General features: G+C 38.4%; 1 protein-coding gene, 1 long non-coding RNA gene and 1 pseudogene across 2 annotated transcripts; all 3 read left to right on the forward strand.

Moving 5' to 3' along the window:
* The first annotated feature begins 2616 nt into the window (after positions 1–2616).
* Positions 2617–6596, forward strand: LOC136263277 (uncharacterized; annotated as a pseudogene).
* A 2907-nt stretch (positions 6597–9503) lies between these two features.
* On the forward strand, positions 9504–13369 carry LOC136263671 (uncharacterized). The gene is made up of 3 exons (XR_010704736.1): positions 9504–9637; positions 10837–10888; positions 13166–13369. It is a non-coding gene; the product is annotated as an uncharacterized lncRNA (long non-coding RNA).
* Positions 13370–14720: 1351 nt separating this feature from the next.
* LOC136263278 (sialate:O-sulfotransferase 1-like) lies at positions 14721–22381 on the forward strand. The gene is made up of 2 exons (XM_066057791.1): positions 14721–15548; positions 21908–22381. The coding sequence occupies exons 1-2, from the start codon at positions 14777–14779 to the stop codon at positions 22258–22260; spliced, it is 1125 nt and encodes a 374-aa protein (XP_065913863.1). The 5' UTR covers positions 14721–14776; the 3' UTR covers positions 22261–22381.
* The last annotated feature ends 1357 nt before the right edge of the window (positions 22382–23738 follow it).

Below are 23738 nucleotides of genomic sequence, written 5' to 3' on the forward strand. Positions count from 1 at the left end.
CACGAAATGTATCGTACAATTGCTTTGTATTCCATAATCAATCAAGCAACGCTTAGCTATCGTTTTCAAGTTGAACGCTCCCATAAAGCAGTCTCTGTTTTTCTGGAGGTATACTAGTTTTATCATAGATCCTATGCTTTAGCCGTAATGTGTTATCTGAAAGGTTTGCCAACAATCATAACTCATTAGTAATCCTGAAATGAACGGAATAAACAGAGGACTTGCACTTGCACTAACGTATGTGATCACACGACACACCGGAAGACGCCATCTTTAAGGACAATGGTTCGTGCATAGATAGGGTCCGCAACGCGAAAAATCGATATCCTCCAATCAACTACCTAACTATTGTCATGTGTTAGGCTAAGTGTAACTTGAATAACACCAGCGTGGCAGCCAAGTTTGTCACTTTCTTCTGGTAGAAAACGATACAAATGTCTTAAAATCAAGTGATTTTTCGTTGCAGCAGTTTGTATGGTTCTTCGTATGCCACGATGTTCACTCTCAACATTGTTCAAGTAGTCTATCGTCAACTCAAAGTATCGGTGGTTTGATTTTATTGTTCAGTTTCTGGTGGCAGCACGATCTGTGCAGCTTTTTGGCGACAGACAAAATGTTTCTTCCTCTGGAGCACAGGACAAGCAGAGCAGCAACTGCGCCGTGGGTCTGCAATGACCAGTACTAGGTAAAGTACCTGCATGCGGAGTATGGTTATAATTGAAGCTTGCTAGCCATCTGGCTGAACCATCTATATGCTGAAATTCAGCCAAAATGACGCGATTTTTGCAAACAAATACCAGGATGATTGATACATCAGTGAGACAGTCTCCAACAGCAAGGATACGAAGCTTATAAACACCTAACAATACGGCTATTTCGCCCAGTAAACGCATAGAGCAATCCAATGCATGAAATAAGCATTTACGTGATCGAAATTCAAATCGCGGAAATACCCATGAAATCGCTTTCATTTCTGAATAGGAACCATGTAGTGTGCTCCTTTTGTAAATATTTGTGTTAATTGTTCACTCAGGCCTGGTGTGGGCGAGTGCAGGTGTGTTTTATGCTGTGATGGCATCATAGGGAGGGTCTTAGACTGCTGGGCTAATCGAGATGCTGAACCCAATGCACACAAACTGATTGTCACTTGATGTAAATTGAGCTTCTCTTTGTTGAGGTCTGCAATTATGTGCATTCGCGGTACCAGGTCCAGTTTGCGCTGTCCCATTGCTGAGGCACCGATTGCTGTGCAGGTCGCTGAGGCCTATATGTAAGATAATTTGTTTTTGTTTATTATGTACTGTTTTATCTTATTGTCACTTGATTCCAAGTGATTTTAAGGTCATTGGAATAGATTATGGTTGTATTTTCCGAGATTTGAATATCGATCACGTGAGTGCTTATTTCATGCATTGGGTTGCTCTATGCGTTTACTGGGCGAGATAGCCGTATTGTTAGGTGTTTATAATCTTCGTATCCTTGCTGTTGGAGACTGTCTCACTGATGTATCAATCATTCTGGTATTTGTTTGCAAAAATCGCGTCATTTTGGCCGAATTTCAGCATATAGATGGCTCAGCCAGATGGCTAGCTACCAAGCTTCAATTATAACCATACTCCGCATGCAGGTACTTTACCTAGTACTGGTCATTGCTGACCCACGGCGCAGTTGCTGCTCTGCTTGTCCTGTGCTCCAGAGGAAGAAACATTTTGTCTGTCGCCAAAAAGCTGCACAGATCGTGCTGCCACCAGAAACTGACCAATAAAATCAAACCACCGATACTTAGAGTTGACGATAGACTACTTGAACAATGTTGAGAGTGAACATCGTGGCATACGAAGAACCCTACGAACTGCTGCAACGAAAAATCACTTAATTTTAAGACATTTGTATCGTTTTCTACCAGAAGAAAGTGACAAACTTGGCTGCCACGCTGGTGTTATTCAAGTTACACTTAGCCTAACACATGACAATAGTACGTAGTTGATTGGAGGATATCGATTTTTCGCATTGCGGACCCTAGCATAGATAATAGACATCCCAACTATTTATTATCTATGGTTCGTGGTTGCTGTGTGAAAAATTGTAACAGTAGAAGCATTCACGATAAAGGCCTTTCCTCTTTTTCTGTACCCGCTGTTATTCAGCATCAGGGCGAAAGAACGAACGGAGGCCATCAAACATATGGCAAGCAGTGATGCTGCAAGCAAGGGCAGTGTGTTGGGGTCCATGGGTTCCATAATATTTAAATTAATTTTGCATGCCATTACCAAACAACTCTGTATAAATATGGACATGTGCATTTGTACGCGAAACACTCTAATATAGCGCACAACATTACAGTCTGATTTGTTTGTACTCTGTCATTATCTTTAACTTTGTATATCCAACCTAAGTTACATTCCATAGCATAGCTAGAACTCTGTGGCTAACCACGTTAATTAACCACAGGCTATTAGCACTATAAGTAGCAACCACTCTGTTGTACAGTGTGTGTGTATGGGTGTGCGTGTGTGTGTGTGCGTGCGTGGGTGTGTGTGTGTGTCAGTGGCGTAGGAAGCACGGGTGCTGGAGCACCCTCACAAATTTGTCTGCGTGCGCCGCAAAGTAATTAAACGGATCACGTGATCGGGCAAAAGGAATCCTAACGGTAACGATGACGATTACTTCGACGATTCCGATGTTACAGCTCGCCATTGGTTAGCTGTTTAACACTAGTGCGATTATTTGTGATTCAGAAGAAGCATAGAAAACGATGGATTCACAATCCAACACGATGTCACGTGTCTCCCACGTGCAGAGATGAATAGGATTGGAATACAAGATTCCAATTAACATATTCCAGTGATAAAGTTTAATGAAGTGACGAAGGCGAAGGTGCAAACACCGCTAGTAGCAGTAATAACGTGGATAATATTAAATAAGAAGGTGTGTCCTTGTGTGTTAGTACCCAAGTATGTGTGTTGGGTATACCCCTCCTACCTGTTTATTGATGGTAGCTGTTACAGTTACAACAACAAAGAGATCGATTCTTCCCTAGTCTACAAAGTGTTAATTAAGTAGTCTGGAAATGCATGTTAACTGAACAACTTGTTGCTTCAGAACAGAACTGATGATTTAATTGTTAAAGCATTTACATTTATCACTAGAAATAAATCAATAAATATAATTATAAATGATGATTTTTATATAATTCGGCCAAGGCCGTTCTTCCACACTGAGACATTTATACCAGTACAATTGCATGTAAATTATTGTAATACAATTTTAGGGTTTTAATCCATATTAATTTTGTAATTTAGTTAGCTACTGTACTATGCACATGTATGTAATCATTGTTTTGTCCGTAAATATGCAATTTCCAATGATTTTGAGCCATACAATTCTGAAAATGTCGTCAGCATTGTGCCCCCCAGACCCCCTGCAGGTGAGTCCACCTTCTACCTCAGCACCCCTACCTGAAATATCTTCCTACGCCCACGCACGTTACATGCCACGTTTCTTGATACAGTGGGTCCTACAACTGGTTAGCATTAGGGCTGAGCGATACTACTGTTTTAGCGATGTATCGCGATATTTTGTTATTAACTATCGTGATACCATGCCTTACATTAAAAATCCATTTGTTATGCAGTACTTGGCAAAGAATCCTTGTAAATGATAAAGTCCACCCATCTGGTTTCCCCTGCAGAGAGGTGTGAACACCATAACAACCTCAAAGCATGTGTTACAATAACTGTTACTGTAAACAATGATGATAGTGGCTAGTTTGCTATCACCTATAAGGACTTCCTGCAGGAATGCTAAGCAATAAGCTATGTGGCACCAGCTATGATTGACTTATTTGTAAGTATCGTGAACTATTCAGTATCGTGAATAGTGCCTTTAGTATCGATCGTGATACTAAAATGGCAGTATCGCTCAGCCCTAGTTAGCATGGCTATTTAATACCTTTCCCCCTTATTATATTTATATTTCGTTGTGTTCTGTTTTTAATTTAGTGTGATTTAGACTATTTACATTTGTATTCTAATATTTTAGGGTGTTTCGATTGTGAAGCAGCTTTGTGTAGGAGTGAAGATATTTCATGGTGAGATACTGTAATGCATACAGCTTAGTAATGTATGTACGTATGAGCAAGTGTACAAAACCAGTTCATCCATGTATGCTATTATTAGTAGTTCGAAATGGTACAGTTTTTCCATGTGAGTGAAGTAGTTAAATTGAATGCAAACATTGCCCTGCCCTGCCCCACCCTGTTTTACCTGATTTGAGTCCCAATCATTTACTGAGTGGAATTATTAATGGTATTTTTATTGACCTATTTTTTTATATTATTTAATAGAGAGAAAAAACAACAATTAATTAAAAACTGCTTTAAACCATTGCAAACTCAAACAAATTATTACTGTTACACACTACTGAAATGGCTCTCCTTTGTTTGATATGTATAGAAATTTGCTAACTACTTTCGTCAGTGTAGGACGCAATCACGAAGTCGTGCCAATGTAAAACTACATAGAAAAAGCAAAAACTATTAAATTGAGAAAAACCAAATTAAAGGACTGACATTAACTAATTTTTATTGCAAAACCTTAAAAATTACTATGTAGCAGACAATTTTTACCCTATAGTAAAACAAAAGATCTCTATACTTGTCAGGAGTGTTACGTTAAAGTTTTTATCCGATATGATTGTAGTATATTCTCAAAGTGTCTCTCCACATGTCCCATGATCATGTATTTTTGGTAATGAGGAGCTATGCACTAAACGTCGCGTAGTGTGGATTGCGAAGATTAATAGGAAGGAATAGACTTCCACTTCGAACTCGTTTGTTTGTGAGCGTCATTTCATTTCTGGTAAGAGCAGCAAGCTGCGTATAAGAGGGTCGGGCTGCTAGTGTCACTTTTACAGGTTTATTAACACTTGTTTTGTTGTATCAAAGCTTGTACTTGTAGTGTTAATTATTGTACATGACATTGCGATCTTCAGTTACATTCTATATAGCATGTTACATCATAGATTATTTAGCTATATACAAACGTTTGTATAGGAAAACCATCTGATCTGTATGATTATACTAATCCTGATTGGACACCATCCTTGTACTTGGGATATACATGTGAAGTACCAGATGAGGAGCGATATTGGAGATTACAACAAAGGAATGTAAAGAAGAGAGCTGTTAGTGACACTGCTGATGTTACAGGTGAAGTTAGTACAGATGAAGGAAGTGACACGGTTGATGTTAGTATAGAGGAAGAGAGTAATACGGTTGAAGTTAATGATACGCTGAACGGTAAGGATGGTAGTACTTAAAACTTTTGTTATGGTGGATTGTACTGTGGTTCAAGCTGAAGGCCTAACATTTCAAGCTGAAGGCCTAACATTTCAAGCTGAAGGCCTAACAGTTCAAGCTGAAAGCCTAACTGTTCAAGCTGAAGGCCTAACAGTCCTAGAGAGGAAGGAGTTATATGAACTGAAGAAGAACGCGGTACTTAAGAAGGAGAATGTAGAGCTTACAAAGGAGAATGTCATGCTAAAGAGAGAGAATACCACACTTCATAAACAGCTGGAATCAACTTCATTTAGTGAAGAATTTTTGAAGAGTGATGCTAATAAAGACACACTGAAGTTCTATACAGGTGCACTACACAAATAATGTCAATTATAATGCAGTTCACGTACATGCAGGGTTTCCAGAGTGGATATTGTTTAGTGCTTTTGTGAACTTAATATCTCCACACTTAACCAGTCATAGCAAGTTGCCAAAACTTGCATCAATAGTAATGTTTTTCCTTAAGCTTCATCTTAACCTTTTTGATGAAGACATTGGATACAGGTTTGGTGTCCGCCCATCAACTGTTTCAAGGAATTTTCATCAGATCCTGGATGTAGCAGCTACAAAGACATCCTTTTTAATAAATTGGCCAGACAGAGATGTTTTGAGATTAACAATGCCTATGTCATTCCAGCGTTTCTTTAGGAAATGCTGCGTTATTATAGACTGTACAGAAGTATTCATTGAGCGCCCTAGTGACCTTCTGGCTCGTGCATAAGTGTGGAGTAATTATAAGCACCACTCCACTGTGACGTTTTTAATAGGCATTGCTCCACAAGGGACAATTTCGTTTGTGTCTAATTTTGCAGGAAGTTGCATGAGTGACAAGGAAATCACGGAGTGGTCAGGAATCATGGATTTACTTCTTCCTGGTAACTATACCACACTGCACAGTATTGAATGTGTATTTTTAGATATCTTTTACAGGTGATATTGTGTTGGCTGACAGGGGATTCACATGTAATGAGAAGGCCAGAATGTATCTAGCCGAAGTCAAAACCCCACCTTTCACAAAGGGGAAGAAGCAACTTGAGAAGCAAGAGATTGAAGGGAGTAGGGAATTGTCTACAGTATGCATACATGTAGAGAGAGTGATTGGTTTACTGAAACAGAAATACACCATACTGCAAGGTGTTTTACCCATAAACTTTATATCTAGTATTAATAGTGATAGTGATGAAGCAGTTGTAGATAAAATAGTAAAGTGTGTTGTGCATGTATCAATATGTGTCCATCTGTTGTACCACTGGAATAATAATATTATTTACTTCTTTTTTCATTTGTTGAATTTTGGAAGTAAACGGCATGAAGGGCAGTACCACCTTCCTTTAGGTGGGCTCCGTATCCCGACACATTCAAAATGGAAACATTGAATTGTACACCGTTTGTTGTTACACATTACCATATCACCAAAGCTAGGTTTACTGCAGTAGCACCACAACCTGTTGTCATCTGTGTCATCATCTTCATGATAATTGCTGGTAGTAATACTTGTGGGTGCAATTGGTACAATGTGCTGGGAATCAGCCACCGGTGCTCTTGTATACCATTTCCCCACTATCTCTGGTAGTATACCGTATACAAAAAAATCCTTCATAATCTCTACCTTTCTGTTGAAAAAATCCTGGTTTCTTTTTACTCTCTCCATAATTGTTGTCTGCTCAGTCCATACTACAAAATCACCATGCTGTACTGCACATACTTCCATTTGCAGCTGTATTTGATAGTAGTATGCATGGTCAGGTTTCAGGTGCCTTGTTCATTCTTAGCCATGCAGAACTGCCCATCGACTTCATCTGTTAAGTCATCATCCTTGTGGCAAAAGGGACATTTCACCTCTACTGTTCTATTACCGCAGCAGGTGCACTGGGTCATACCATCAGGTGTAGCACCAAGAAAAGGATAGGTACTATCTACAAAGAGACCAGCTTCAGTCATGGTGAAATTGTCATGTTTATGAACCATGATATCTTTGTATGCAGCTAATGCATCTTTCTCATGTGCACAGCCCCACCTATACATGGTAGAAATTTCATGTCAATCATTTACTCTGATGGTACAACAACATACTTGGTTGATGGTGTTGCAAACTTGTAGACTTCAGGGTAGCATATCCGCTTGATCAAGCTTTGTGAAGGCATGCAAGCATTGGTGAAAGATGCTGTCTTGAATACTGATGCAGTAATGCGTCCAGTGCGATGCAAAAACCACATCTTATTTGTTGACTGGTTTCTTGTGTAAGTTTCTCAAGGGATGACACCTGATCCTCAGTGACCTGTGAGTATATATGACCATATTAAATGTATGCAGATAAGTACAATAATTAATAATAATAATAATACCTTGTACGACATATATACAGTTTCACATTCTTTTAGTAACTGTGGATAGTTAAGTAACAATGCTGATGGAGTATACAGCTCAGGTAAAGGTTTGGGATACTCTGGTAAAGTCATTTTTGGAACAAGGTGTGCAGCAAAAGGTTTAACAATTCTTAATATACCAGGCTTGTTAACAGCTTTGTTGATGGTGGAATAGCATTTTTCTTGCTCCTCTACTGATGCATCATCCATTGATGACTGCCCACTGGCTGTTCCTGAGCTGGTACTGATGTCACTGCACTGCTGGTACTAGTTGTTCCACTGGTACTAGCTGTCACTGTGCTGTTTCTATACTGGCTGTTGCTGTGCTGTTGGTACTAGCTGTTGCTGTGCTGTTGGTACTAGCTGTCACTGTGCTGTTGCTACTAGCTGTCGCTGTGCTGCTTGTACTAGCTGTCACTATGCCGTTGGTACTAGCTGTCACTGTGCTGTTGCTACTAGCTGTTGCTACTAGCTGTTGCTGTGCTGTTGGTACTAGCTGTAACTGTGCTGTTGCTACTAGCTGTTGCTGTGCTGTTGGTACTAGCTGTCGCTGTGCTGCTTGTACTAGCTGTCACTATGCCGTTGGTACTAGCTGTCACTGTGCTGTTGCTACTAGCTGTTGCTGTGCTGCTGGTACTAGCTGTTGCTGTGCTGCTGGTACTAGCTGTTGCTGAGCCACTAGTACTGATTGTCACTGTACATTTGCTGCTAGCGCTGGTACTAGCTGTCACCATGCTGCTGGTGCTGACTGTCACTGTGCTCGTGCTGCATAGGGAGTCTGTACTATCAGTGGTGCTCTGCCTTTTTCCTTTGTGTTGGTAGATATTATCTAGGCTTCTTCTACGGCTACCTTGTCCATAAAACTTGATGTCTTTCAAGAATGCTGGTTTTACCTACATTTGGCATTTGGAATGTTACCATTGACAATTATTGATGGTCAGCAGTGTTATCATATAGCTACCTCTTTTGTAGACAAAATCCAACTACACAAGTTAGATGTGCAGGAATCTAGCCCACTTTGCCTACGTAGCTCAGTTGCCTTAATCATGCAAGATACCACTGCAGCAATGTGAGAGCAAGCCTCACCTAGCCTAAAATATATGACATTTGAAAACTCAGTTGTCAGTCACTTTGTACCTACCCGGCCATGCATGTGCAATGAGCTGCCAGTACCTTCCCTGTTTGCTTGAAAATTACCCATGGTAATAAAAATCCTGCTGTTACTCGCTGTGAGTGATTTACCTTTGGACAAGAAGATCATACTTCCTGACCTCAGATGCTAAGTAAAAGCTTACCTTTCCCATCACCACAAACCATTGCTTTTCTTCAGCAGTGTAGCAATAAATTTTAAGATCATGAACCCATCCAGCTCTCATGAAGCATCCGCCATCAAGCATTCCCTTCCAAGCCTACTTGGGAGAGATATAGGTAGCTTATAGGACCAGCGCATTTACTTCTACTGCATAGCGAGTGTGTTCGCTTGGCCATGGGGTACAGTTAGTTAAATACAAAATCGGCATATCGCTCCACTGAGCGTCGGGTAGAGTCTCCAAAGCTTCTTGCCATCGTTCAATTGAATACGGGTCCGTACACAGACCTGCTGATATAACCTTTTCCTCATATCTCTTCTTAGAAATGGAGGATTCAAGGTTACAGAAATACCCCGATTTTCGTTCCATCGCTTATGAGTAAATCCCGCCAACTGTAATAATGGAATGGTTGTCCCGAAAGATGGCGGATAGCAACAATATCTATGGACACGCCTACTTAATTACTTCCGGTGCAAGTCGTCTATACAAACCGGTGAAGGTCACTACTAACAAGGGCTTAGGGAGGGGCGGTTCCGGAACCCCCCTGTAAAAAATTCAGACTCAGGCTTCTGGGTTTACAACAGGACTCCGCACCATTTAGTAGCTACAGTACATCAAAATGAGTGAGTAATATAGTATGTTCACCGGTTGAGCTGAATCCTCAAAAACGTTTAATAACTCATAGATGCAATTGCACATGATCTTGAAATTTGGCTCATTTGTAGTACTGCCGGCTTGACCCACTAAAAACATTTCAAAATCTTTTTGTTCAAATGTTTGACATAACATTTACGGCCAATCAAAGTTTTCACAATACATTTCCTATGGAGAAGCCATATAAATACAGTGCCCATTACAGCCCTTTCCCGAACTTGTAATGGAGCCAAACCTTACATGCCTGTTGTTGACACTTTTGCTGTTGTCAATAATCATCTGGTTAGTAGGGACCTGCCGATTATGCTCATTATTTTACCTATTATGCTATGCTGCACCTCTCAAAAATTTTTCCCATTATGCTTAAATTAATGCTCAATTTTTACCTATTATGCTCAAATTATGCTCAATATTTTTACCTCAGTTCCCATGTTTTTCTAATAATTTTGCACCTTATGGGAAAATAGTAAGTGGTTGAAGCACAGACTGTAACTCTTTGCTTGTCAAAATGCATGTCACAGAAAAGATCGATATACTGTACTCTAATAGAACAGTCAGCTACCTGATAATTTGATTAGAGTTACTGACTGTTCTATTAGAGTATATCGATCTTTTTGTGGGATATGTATTTTGATAAGCAAGAATTTATAGTATTGCACAAGTTTTCTGCCTATTACGCTAGCATTATGCTCAATGCTTTCAGGCACCTATTATGCTCATTATTATGTCAGCATAATCGGCGGGTCTCTACTTGTACTTATACTCAAGTATTTTGCCAAGTACTTGTACGTACTTGAGTACTTAAAAAACTTTTAAGTGCTGCAAACATTGTAGTTAGTACACAGTGAGTGTCAATGAAAATAAATTTGATGAAGTTGTAGTTTTCAAATTCTTTAGTACTTTTTACAGCCTTACTACTGTATGTATCATGTAACCACAAGCAGCCGTTATTCTGGTAGGAATTCCGGTATAATCAAAAACAATGCTGTTGTTTAAATTGAGAGTTGAAGAGAATGGTTGACATAATCCTGAAGTACCTGTCGTCCTAAAATATTTTGCAATTCCTGAAGTTTGAGACTGTAAGGTTAATGCAACTACTGTAATGAGAGTTTTGTTGAATTGGTGATAAGAAAATATCATTTATAGTGCATGCATCCTTCTACGTCAGATGCCACTCCTTGTGCTTGAAGAAGACAACTCAACTATGGTAACCAATCGAAGTAAGTTGAATTACTATACATGCTGAACTTGATGACTACTTGGAAACCTCATGTGTACCAAAAAAACAACAACCCTGTAAACTTTTCAGAAAGATAATCACAAAGCATATCCTTACCTTTCCATTGTGGCAACAAATGTTCTTTTTAGTACCTGTATCATAACCCAATTAAACAGTTATTTAGCATTGCAGGAAAATAATTTAAACCTGAGCATAATAGACTTACATTGATTTAAAAATAAATGATTATCTGTGCCATGTAATGGTTCTGTAAATATAAAAACTGTACCTTGCATGTTTGTATCTCAAGCTTAAGCTATTATGCACGGCTGCATAAATTTTGCTATAGGAAAATGTACTGTACCTGTACTTTACCTAAGTACTTTCAGTATGTACTTGTACTTTACTTAAGTGCTCTCATGACTTCATTTGGAGTACTTGTACTTCGAAAACTCAAAAGTACTTGCACTTTACTTAAGTACTTTTAAAGGCCCCACATCTGCTGACCAGTTAACACAACAGCAGTATTTCTATTTTTACAATCAATACTTTGGGTACAATGCATGCTACCAATTTTGTATGTTTTAGCAGTAAACAGCACAATTGATGTAGCTAACTGGTAGTTATTATATTGGGGAAAGTAAGAGTGCGTTTGTTTCATTTCTGTGCTATCAAGAACAGCTTGAACAGCTTTCTTGCTTGTAAGTATGGTTGAAAACGAGGAAGTTTTGCAGAGTGAAAACATTTTGTGTAGTTGCATTAAAACTTTAACAATGAAGCTTAAAATTGTGAACAACACATAGCAATTTAGTGGAACTTGTTTGCAGTTTGATTTGAAGACATGCACAAAATGTGAAACTTTCCCTGTTTGTTGTAGGGTAAAAACCATACAATCAGTCGAAACGCAAGCAACAAAAAATGGGAGTTTTTAGTTGCACGTGCAATTTACGACAAGTCCAAAATGGCGTTTTCGACAGGCCACGTGGACGAGAGAAATGGCATTTAACCAGTAAATTTCTGGTGTATTTTCGAATAAAAACACTTGAAGAGATGATTTATGGAGATAATTATGCAGTTTATTTAATCTTGAAATGTGCAGGCTGACAGTATTTCAGTGTTAGAAGAATTTAGCTGCTCCCGATTTCACTTTGCTGTGGATTAACTAAAAAGAGTGCACAAAATCTGAGTCAACAAAAGTGATAAGGCTTGTATGAAGTACGTCTAGTAGCTGTATATATTTGTGAAACAAATTAATTTGTACTCTGTTAATATAGAAGAGGGTGTTATTCAGTATCTTGTTATACATAATAAACCATACATCACAGTGTCATAAGGTGTTAAAACAACTTTTGTGGATTGCCAAAATGTAAAAACTTTTAAAAAAGAAATTTTTGCATGTGGTTCATCTCAGTTGCTCCACACCTTTTGTACATGGACTGTGTAAGTAGGGATTCGTAACATATGGACAATCCTCGTTACAGATTCAGTAGTCAACGGTATCAGCCTCAGTATACAGAAATGTAACCTGCACACAAATCTTCACTAATACTGACAAAATTCTTGTACCTTGTCCTGATGCTTAGACTGGGCAACCATAGCGATGAAGTTTGGAACAAACTGGCTGCATGCCACCATGAGTTGATAACACTTGCCCAATGTAAAAGTGAAACTATCAAGATGTTTCATGAAGAAACAAAGTTGAGTTAGTGAGATAGTCTGGACCAGGGGCGTACCGAGGGGGGTTTCCAGGGGTTTCAGGAAACCCCTTTGGATTTTGCATAGTACTTCAAACATCAAGAAATTGAAACTCAGGTTTCCAGAATCTGAAATCTGCCATGGAACAGGACACTTTTAAAACTTTTATCTTAGTAAAATAATAGTTTCTAACATGATAGCAACACTTATAGCATTGTTCTGAATTATGATTTTAGTGAAAAGATCGAGATACTCTAATAGAGCAATCAGGTCATATAAACTACTCTAATATAACAGTCACTTAGCTGAAGTGGAAACCCCTTTTCAAAATTCCTGCGTACGCCCCTGTGGACTCATAACAAGGATTGCCCATGCATAAAACTATTAATTCCTATGGGAAAGACATCACTATTGCAAATCCCTACATTATCTTTGGTAAAATTTTGCTGATAAGATGCCTACAAAATCCATGCAATCTTTTTGTCCCACAAAATCCTTGAGAAATAATTATTACTGCTACCTTAGTTTCATATAGTGGTGCACATTTTAAAAATAAATCATCAGTTACGAACTCTTCTACTAGGTCGGACTCTTGCAGTGCAGCTGGATTCAGCAACTTGTGATTCACATCCAATGGTAAGGGCTTCCCACAGCAAAATTCGGTGAGTTAGAGCATTGTTGTACATTATGTAGATTTAAATGCTGTCCCATGGTATCCTGAATTTTTGACAATCTTTATTTTTAGACCATCTTTATTTAATCGTGATCACTGCTGGAAATTGATAGTTACTCAAAATGGATGCTTACCATAAGGCAGGAAATTTTTACTCGAGAAAATTTGACAAATTAATTTAGATTGTAAACTATAAATTCATCAAATGCTCATAAGCACCTTTAAACTGAAAGTATGTGTTTAGATCTATAATTTCTTGATTTTTACAGTAATTCACCAAAACTGCTGAAATGTAGATTCATCAAATTTTCTTGTCATATGGTATCTCTTTTCTGAGTCTCTGCTCTACAGATTTTGTTCCTGTTAGCTTATGAAATCCTGGATCTTCCCCTGATTTAGTATGATGGTCTTATAAAGTCTCATGTGTACCTATGTGTACTTAATTGTGACGTTTGTACTGTACAGGTAACTGATTGGTTTGTTAAAGCTGTCAGAACAAACTGATTGTACCAGTTGCAGTGTTGTACCATGACAATTCTGTTTTAGAATGAGAAGGCCCTTCTATGGTGACACCCAGTGCAAACAGGAAAGAGCGTTGCATCTGAAAGCTACAAGCGTTTGTAGTCAGATGGTGTTCTACCCAAAGAAGCGCTTGTTTCTTCGCGGGAAAACAAGCTGTGCAATTAAATACACATAATAAAGCATATTTTTGCCACTTGCGTTTTGACTGCAGTACCTTAAGGGATTTGCATGAGCACAAGCTTTACAAACGTGTATTTTGGCTGTTCTTTAGCCTTTTCCACAAAACTTGGTGTTGTCTACTTAGCAAAAAGTCCTGCAGTCTCTCATGTAGCTATACACCGCATTTTCTGCAAAACTTTACTGATCAATGGCCAGCCTTCTTGACTAGTGAAGTCCCAACTTTCATACTAGTTGCCAACTTCGTAATCCGTTACCACCCGTGGTTCCGCCATTCTTCAACTTAAAATTGTAGACGAATTTCCTGAAGAGTACAACTGCACGGGTGGAGGAACCTCACAAGTCCTGTATCACAATTAAATCCACGGAGCTATAAAGTACGTGGCCCACGTGATTATTAAAGTAGACTAGAATCACGTAATCGACCATTCCAATGTTTAGTTTGTTGTTTGGAATTAGTTGGCCCTTCTCATAGCCCATAAAAGTCCATTTCGTACGTGTCACGTGACTGTCGGTTCAATAGCTCCAGCGTCCAGTAACCACTGCCTATGATCAAATACCACCCACACATAGATATCAAGATAGGTAACTACACTATAAATTAATTATGTGTATACCTTAAATTTGAAAGTATGAAACTATTTCCCTTTGGAACAGCATGGCACGGATTAAAAATTTTCCCGTCTCATAACTGCAGTCTTTCAGCGCAATTAACAGTTTCCTCACGTGAGTGGGTAAACAGGCGCGGCCAAGTATGGGCGCGCGTTCTTTCTTTGTTTAGTTAATGACATCACACTACATCATGAGGAAGTGAAGGACATCATGTCTTCTCCGCTTATCAGAAAGCATGCTGTATTTCTGCTGTTAATGGTACTTATCATAATTGGATGTTTTGGCGTGTATTTTAAAGGAAGAACAGCGTCGATTAGCAGTACGCCAGACTTTCTTGAGAGCCGCGAGACTGCCTCAAGAGGCGCCTCCACTAAGACTACAGATAATAGACGTCCCATTACATATGATAGGACTAAAGCTACGAGAAAGCCCAAGAAAGGTTTGACAGTTCAACAGAGTACTCAGCCGCGTACCAAGTCGTTCAAATCATCTTTTATGGAAACCGCAGCGATAAAACGATTTGGAACTGACCTGACGGACGAAGCACTGGCTCAATTTAAGAAGTGTGCCGGTCGTGTGTTGTCACAACGCAGCAGTGGATATATAGAAATACCCCCGCCTAAGCAGCACTGTAAAACAATGTCATTTAGAAAGTCAGGACTAACAGTATTACTGGTTAGCTATCCGGGATCAGGAAACTCATGGGTGAGACAGCTACTCGAGACAACTACAGGAATTTACAGTGGCTCGTTTCCTTGTGATTCAACATATGTTCAAGCTGGAATGATTGGGGAAGGAGTAAGAACAGGCAATGTGATTGTGATCAAGGCCCACAAGATGTCAAAATCTGTGGATTATGACAAAGTAATATATTTAATCAGAAATCCATTTGCTACACTTGTTGCTGATTGGAGCCGATTTGAATCAAAGCAACTTGACATGAATGCTAGACATGTGAATGAAGTGGGCCAGGAACACTTTGGTAAGTGTGTGATGAGTGTATGTTAAAACATTGTCTTGCTCATGCTATAAGAAAAATAAAGCCACTCGGTGCTTGGCCTTGATGCTAATAAAGCACCCGGCTTCGCCTCATGCTTTATTAGCTTAGCATTGAGGCCGCACACCTAGTGCTTTATTTTTCATGTAGTACTTGCAGTGCGTAAAATAATTTATGGAACTTTCTAGTCATAGCTTGTAGCCATATACTAGTACTCGTAATTAACACACGTTGCATGAATTATTAGCAGCCTAAATGCACACAAACTAGTTCAACAAATTTCTGTGATATCTCCAGGACTTGTCTATTTACATTAGCAACATAACAGCAATGTTACCTTCTCCCACCCATCATCGAAGTATTTAGATATGTCTATAAAAGCAATCCAGTGGTAGAACTTGTATTGGCTGGGATAATTGACCACTCAGCATGGCGATAGCCTGTACCAGCTTGGGTGATTAGTAGTGCTAGAGTTTACTAAAACCAGTTATTGGAAGGTGAATAATTGGATATTGACAGGTTATTGTTTGACTTTAAAGCATGTGTAAATATGTGCTTGTAGTAGCTGTTATTGTGTTGATGGTCACTTTGGTACCATCCTGAGGCTTCCAACAGGCTTGTTTAGTGCCATAATGTCTGCTAATTTAAAGTTATGTTAGGATGTTAACACTTGTCAGCAGGGGCAATTTATGGTTTACCAAGTGGGTGGGCAAAATTGGTTTAAAGCTTTAATTGGCTTGACCTGGTTAATAACTGGTTTTTCCATACTGGTTTGCAACACTAGTGATTAGTCAAACTGGCGTGAGCGCCACAGGCTATTAGCCTGCACTAGAGTACGTTGGCTACTGTGCTTTATTTTCCACAAAGAGTACCTTAATCCTACATTAAAGTACTTTGCGTTGGCTAGATCAAAGCGAAAAGAGTGCTCTATTTTCCGTAACACATTCAAGTGTGCTATATTTTCCATTTGCGTCACAATAAAGTACAGTTATGGAAAATAAAGAACAGTTTTACCCTGTGTGCATTGATTGGAAAATAAATACGAAAAACAAGATCACATACGTAACATTTCTAATCACTAAAAATAGCCAATTGCAAAAAGATACTATTTGCTTGTATTACTACCACGACTGTACTACATAGTCACTTACTGATTGTCTGATGGCTGAAAACCGATGCGGTTCAAATTCATGAAACGGACACTCCAAGCAAGATGACAAGAAAGTACTCTAAACCAGTTAAAGCACTGCTACGCTTGTACAATATGAAATTAAAAGCACTCAGGCATGGTCTTGAGCCTAATATAGCAGGCTTCGCCTTGTGCTATATTAGTCTCTCGCCTACACACTAGTGCTTTTATTTCCATATTGTACATGCTTTAACTAGTATATAAAGAACTTTGCGTGGGAGTATCAAAGCAAAAAAGTGTTCTACATTCGCCATAAAGGAGCAAGTGTTCTATATTGGGCAGTTATAGAACACTTTAATAGACCACAGTTCTATATCAGGTAGTTATAGAACTGCCAGGTCTATTTGTGTAGGCTGATAACCTACTTCGAGTGAGTAATCACTCATTCTGGTCAGTACAACCAATCAACCAAGCCAGTGTAGGCTGATAGCCTGACTGCTGGCTGACCAGTCAACCCAACCAATAAGAGCCAAACCACTGGATTTTATTTATAGACGCACTTGAAGATTTCGATGATGGTTTCTTGTGGTCAGCAGCAGTGAACGTTCTTAGTACGTTTTGCTCACATAAACGGACGAGTCCTAGGAATATCACAGAAATATGCTTATTAATATACCACAATCAAAAACTTTATGTATTGAGAAGACGGACTAGACTCAAAACAACTAATGAAGGCACAGCACAGTGCAACATAAGCTAAACACAGGTGCAATGCCTATTCTACCGATGATAACACTCCTCCGTGAGTTTCTAATTGTTTCGTGTGTGTTGTGTATACCTCAAGTTGACAGTTCTCTATACCAGATAAAGCACTGCCTTTCACTCGTGCTATACAGGAAATATAGCACTCAAAGAGTGGTCTCGAGACGAAATATAGCACTCGGCTTCACCTCGTGCTATATTTGTCTCTCGCCCACTCTTTTCATGCTATATTTCCCGTATAGCACTCGCGGCAGTGCTTTATCTAATACATAAAGCACTGTTTGGACAATAATAAAGCACTGTTTGCCGTAAAGTGTACATTATGAAATTTAAAGTATACTTTATGAAATTTAAAGTACACTTTTTTCCTTTGATCTTGCCCACACAAAGTTCTGTAGCTAACCATGATTGATTGAACTTTCAAAGGATGAAACTTGGTTATTTTTGTACAAAAATTAATGTAAAGGAAGATAAGTAACGAGCACTAAGGTTATTACAAAATGTGTTTTAGGGAAATCTAAGAAAACTGTGTATTAAAAAGCTTCTCCTCTGAAAATTTTTGAATTGCTAATGGTAGCTAGATATAGAGTACATTTCAGAAAGTGAAGGAAGTAATTAATACTAATGACATATTTTGGTTAGTTAAATGAAAAGGCCGCATGAAAGCCCAAACCTCCAACTCTACTACAAGTAGTATAACTCTACTGCGCTGTATGAGAGAAGAGTTTAACATGCTCCATTGTAGTCCATTGCCTTATATAGCAGGCCACCTGTTAGTGGTTGCATTATGCAATCATTTACCATACCTTGTCTAATTGATGATTTTTCAATGCAATATTAGTGTGTACTTATAGTCCATGCCACTATATCCATGCCACTATATCCATACCACTACCAGGCAAAGCGAACTAGCTGGAAACCAGTGATATAGATCTGCATTGAAACCGGGTTATATTTTGACTGGGTCATCCTGGTCTGATTCACTTTGCAAATTATCTGGGTCTTACCCAGATGGAACAGGGGCGTAGGAAGATATTTAACTTACGGGTGCCCACTGCTAAAACTGAAGACCCCAAAAAAAAAAGGGTCACAAGTATACATGACTGCTTTATTAGAGTCATTGACTGCTCTATTAGAGTATCTCGATCTTTTCAGTAATATATAGTACAGTGTGTTGACACCCATTAGTTATGCAACTGGAAATATTTATGGGTGCCCAAGCACCCATGCTTCCTACGCCCCTGTGGAACATGTGGGAAATGAATTAATTGGTTTGATGATGTGGAAATATGTTAACCACATCGTAGTCTAATCCCTTCGTGACCCACGCCCAGTTATCAGTTTGTAGGCATACATGCAGCCACGCCTATTTATCACAGTATTGCATTCTGTAGGAATGCATGCACGAATCCATGTCTGTTGCTGTCTGTGGTTAATATCAGGAATATGTAATACTGTTAGTAAACATGTGGAGCATATCAGTATGGTGAGCCGAAGTTTGCGGGTATGCATGAAACCACACCCACTTGCAGGAAATGCTGTCTATATAACACTATGTGGAACTACGACCACCCAAGAGCAGAAACTACAAGGAGACATGTATGACTACAGTCTCCTGGATGAATGTGCACCACAGAGACAATCTCCAGGCTGAAATCTCAATGGTCATTCTCCAAGGATGCTTGAATAATAACCCTGTAATCAGGTAGAGTAGATGCTGTCGGACCATATTATTCAAACACTGTTTATGTGGATTTTAAAAGGGTGCAATCTCCCTTTTTTCTTTGCTCTCTTTCTGTTCCATCTGTAAAGAAAATTTAGAAACTCTACAGTTGTCATTATTTTCATGTTTAGAAATTAAAATGTTAAACACATTGAAAGTAGTCTACAACAAGTTTGAAAACAGGTCAGCATCACTGCCCTGGATGACCCACTGATCTAGATGGTAATCCGGGTGGGGCTAGATTAGAGGCTAGATTAGAGGCTAGATTAGAGGCTAGATTAGAGGCTAGATTAGAGGCTGGTGCTACAGCCTATGTTTGGATACTATTACTGGCTCTTGGATATTAATTTAAGGTAAATGTGAAGATTCAACTATTTAGATGTGACTTGGCTCAATTCATAAAGGTATAGTGCTTCCCTGATCAAAATGTGTGCAAATTTTCTTTTATGTGACACATGTGTTTTTACCCAGTTTATTTATTTCAATACATATTTGGAAATTTGCAAAAACGATGAGTTTTTGCTGAGCTGGTGACATATATTAACCAGCAGTAATAGACACAGGCTTTATTCATTACACAAAAACTAGGCGTGGCTCAAATTGGACTTGTATCATGTATTAACACTGCCCCAGTGAATAAAATAGGTGATTAGAAGATGGCTATCTGGTTTGTATGGATTTTATTGTGCCAAACAATTAAAATACTTTAATATAGTAGTTACATAACTCTATTCAAACTGCTTCCATGCTCTACTTCACTTAGTATACTCAGTAGGAATAATCAGTTTTTGAGGATTTATCCTTCCCATCATCGCTGTCAAGTAACCATAAAGCAAGGTACATGTAATTTGTGTGGTCCAATGTACATTTTGGGTACGTTTCCAACAAGATATGTATTTTACAGACAGGAAGATATTTTACAATTGGGACCCACCTGTAGTATATTTCAGTATAGTCACTGTATAAATTGATTTCCTTACTGTTCCTACTGTCTAGCACTATAATTACAAAACTACACACCACAATAGGCTAAAACTTTGGTGATCCATTCATTGGACACTGCTGAGAATATCAACTGCAAAAAAAATTGTAAGTTGTGCAACTAGAGAGGTTTTTGCTGAGATGGTTCCATATATCAGTCAAAACGCTGTTTGGCCACATTATTTTTTGTTGTTCCTGCTACTCAGACCATGTTGTGTCCATGGCTGTGGTTGTTCTATTAGAATACTTGAGTTTGACTACTTTATACTAGAGTATCTGCTTATCATCATACAATATGGTTACAGTGCAATTGGGAGTCAGAGCACCTGCCTAAAAATGTTAAATCATTGTAGAAAATTGTATGTGACAAAAGTATCTTTATAGCATTGAACACAGTCCGGCACTGTGAGCATGTCCCTTAATGTTCATACAGGCCCGTAGCCAGGGGGGGTTCGGGGGGTTCGGAAGAACCGCCCTCTTGGGAAAAAGGTCCACAATTTCAGTAAAAAGGTCCACAATTTTAGCAAAAAGGTCCACAATTTTAGTATACAAGTCCAAATTTTCAGTAGCAAAAGTCCATTAGCTCCAGTTTAATAAACACCACTGATAAAAAGCTAAATTAAGTGCTCCCAGTAGCTGGCTCATTCAGTACTTGTAATGCAATGCAAGATCGAGATACTCTAATAGAGCAGTCAACCACCCTAATAGAACAATCACTCTAATAAAACAATCACTCTAATAGAACAGTCACAATTACGTTTTCTTATAAAATCTGTATGTAATTACTTAATTTATTTACAAAACCATGTTTGTTGTCTAAACTAGAACTTTCATAATATAAAAAGTTTGGTGGGCATGCTCCTCCCATGCAGAGCCCATAAATAGCATCCATGCTTCAAAGCGCTCAGTCTTTCCCATTCTTATTCACTGTGACATTCCAATATATTATAGACACAGATGGTATAATCACAGATGGTATAATTACAGTAGCAGTAGAGATATTTCCCAGATGTCATCCAAATAGCTGGTCTTGAGCCTACCTAAAAATTGTTATTTTTATTGACTGAAATGCCACTAAATTCAACCTTTTAGTGTATATTTTCAAGAAATTTCCTGGGGGGGCATCCCCCAGACCCCCCTAGATTGGGTGTGCTTCGCACACCCAGTCTCAGTACCTTTATTAATCATCATGCAAGTAAAGGTCCACTTTTGGTCAAAAAGAACCCCCCTTTCAAAATCCCTGGCTACGGGCCTGATGAATGGCGTAGTAGTATGGCAACCAAGCCCTTTGAAACATTACAGAGGCTCACTCTACATCCTCTAATAAAGTAATTACTCTAATACAATAGCCATGACACTCATAGCTACCGTAATTTGCTTTTTTTTTGTTGTAAAATAATTTTTGTATGCAAAAACTTGTACGAAAATTTCTTGCACAAAATTTTTTTATAAAAGATTGAACTACTCTAATAGAACAGTCATTCACGTAAATCATACAAAACCTTTTATCACGAAAAATTTTTGCACGAAAATAAAGCAAATTACGGTATACTAGTGGACACTTACTTCAGTTGTGGCTATACTACTGACAAGTTATTAGACTGAAGTAGGTGTACATTGATTCCTAACTTTTTATTTCTATGTTGAAATTTTAATTTTCTACAATTTAATGGGTTAACTACAGAAACTCTTTTGACATTGAATTAGTATCGCTAGCTGCAGTTATAAGTACACATACATATGTTACAGGTAACAATTCAAAGTGGGATGACGCTGTTAGAGAAGACTCAACTGCTTGGGAGAAGCATGTCGCTACATGGCTTGGACACATTCAGCGACCAACTCTAGTGGTACAATATGAAGAATTGCAGAGAAACCTTGATGGAGAACTAAAACGGATGTTAGGTTTTCTGGAACGCCCGTACACTGAAGATGATATACAATGTACTGTCCATTCCACAGTGGATGGCTTTCATAGGAAACATACTAAACAATTAAATCCTTTTACTGCATCTCAAACACAATTCATATTAAATAAACTTCATCTTGTAGATAATATACTAAAAGAAAATAACATTTCTTATCACAATGTTTATACTTAGCTGTTCATACAAAGATTGTAATTGTTGAATTTGTAATTTTTCATAACTTGTACTTTTGTAACAATTAAAATATACTTTTGTAGCAATTAAATATTAAGTTATGGAAGCTAAATTATAATTAAAAATTTTCCCACCTCTCTAATTACAGTGGCGGATACATGGGGGTTGCAATAGTTTCAGCTGAAACCCCTTCTGAAAAAATGCACGTGCCCCTAATTTATCTATGATTTGTGTGAGTAATAAAACCACCAACAGGTAGTACTGTAAATGAAATCACATAGTAAGTTCTGCTATAGTTCTTGGAAATGAGTATTTTGTGGTGTATTGAAGTTTGGCAGTGGAGAAACTTGTGATCATGGCAGGATCTTGTGAAAGCTATGAATGACACTGTGCCAGGAACAGTATACATTAATTCAACGTTTGCCACAGAAAAAAAATTGCCATAGCAATATTTTATTGTAACAAAATTTTTACAGATGCTACCTTAAGAACTATTAACTAGTGATGAAACAGCTGCAGATTATGAGGAGAAAGCTGCACCCAACGGACAGAAGTAAAAGAGCAAATCTACATTAATTTTAGTGATGTAACATTGCTCAGAAAAAAAGAATCCTGAAGGTGTCAAGAACCTCAATTTGTGAACTGAAAATTATAGTTGCTGTTATGCATAGTGTATCACACTGGGACCTTTTCACTGGCCAAACTTCATACTTTTGCCTTTGAAATCACTAAAAATGGCATTACGGTGTTGAAGTGTGTTAAGTGTTAAGCGCCTCTAAAAATAATTATTGTTTTAGTGCTGTTTTAAGGCCTGGATGAACTATGAAATGTTTTGGAATGATTTTTATGATTCACTATAGATCTTATAGCTATAGGCCACTAAGCTATAAGACTTGAGTTAACAACCCCAGCTGGACTATGAGATAAGTTATTGAAAGCTTCTTGAACCTGAAACCCCCTTTGAAAATTCCTAGATCCACCACTGAATTATTCATTGTAATAATATTATAATACATTTCACTGATCATGAGCTGTGCATGCCCACAAGCTACTTCCTTGTGTATGTAATGGCACTTTGGTTATTCTGTCATCCTTTATAATTGTGTCATTTTTTTTCTTCATAAAAGCTTTGCAATGCTACATGTTCCTCACCCAAGTGTAGAAATTAAGACCAACTTTCCTAAATTACCATTCTTGGTTGTCATAATGTGTGGGGTTTGTTGTTTGTCTTTTTCCAGAACAAAAAGATTGCAAATGGATTACTCTTTGTCCCTTGGCTGGGATTTGGAGGGGAAGTAGAGATATCTCCCATGGGGGGACTGGGGGTGAGGATGGAGATCAATTCTTCCAAAGAGTGATCCCTGAACTAGTGGAAGTTGTGTGTAAGTGAGTGAGTGTGTGTCTTATACAGCCGTGCATAGTATGGTTAACAGCATCAATATGCTGCACACTACGTACAACCGTTTGCAATAAAAAAA

The sequence above is a fragment of the Dysidea avara genome, chromosome 8 (assembly GCF_963678975.1).
Source record: "Dysidea avara chromosome 8, odDysAvar1.4, whole genome shotgun sequence".
Taxonomy (NCBI): Eukaryota; Metazoa; Porifera; class Demospongiae; order Dictyoceratida; family Dysideidae; genus Dysidea; species Dysidea avara.

Bases quoted from the DNA above. Each gene is read 5' to 3' on its own strand.
- LOC136263278 (XM_066057791.1), top strand. From the start codon at position 14,777: ATGTCTTCTCCGCTTATCAGAAAGCATGCTGTATTTCTGCTGTTAATG. The intron at 15,549-21,907 runs GTAAGTGTGTGA...CATATGTTACAG, and splicing joins AGTGGGCCAGGAACACTTTG to GTAACAATTCAAAGTGGGAT.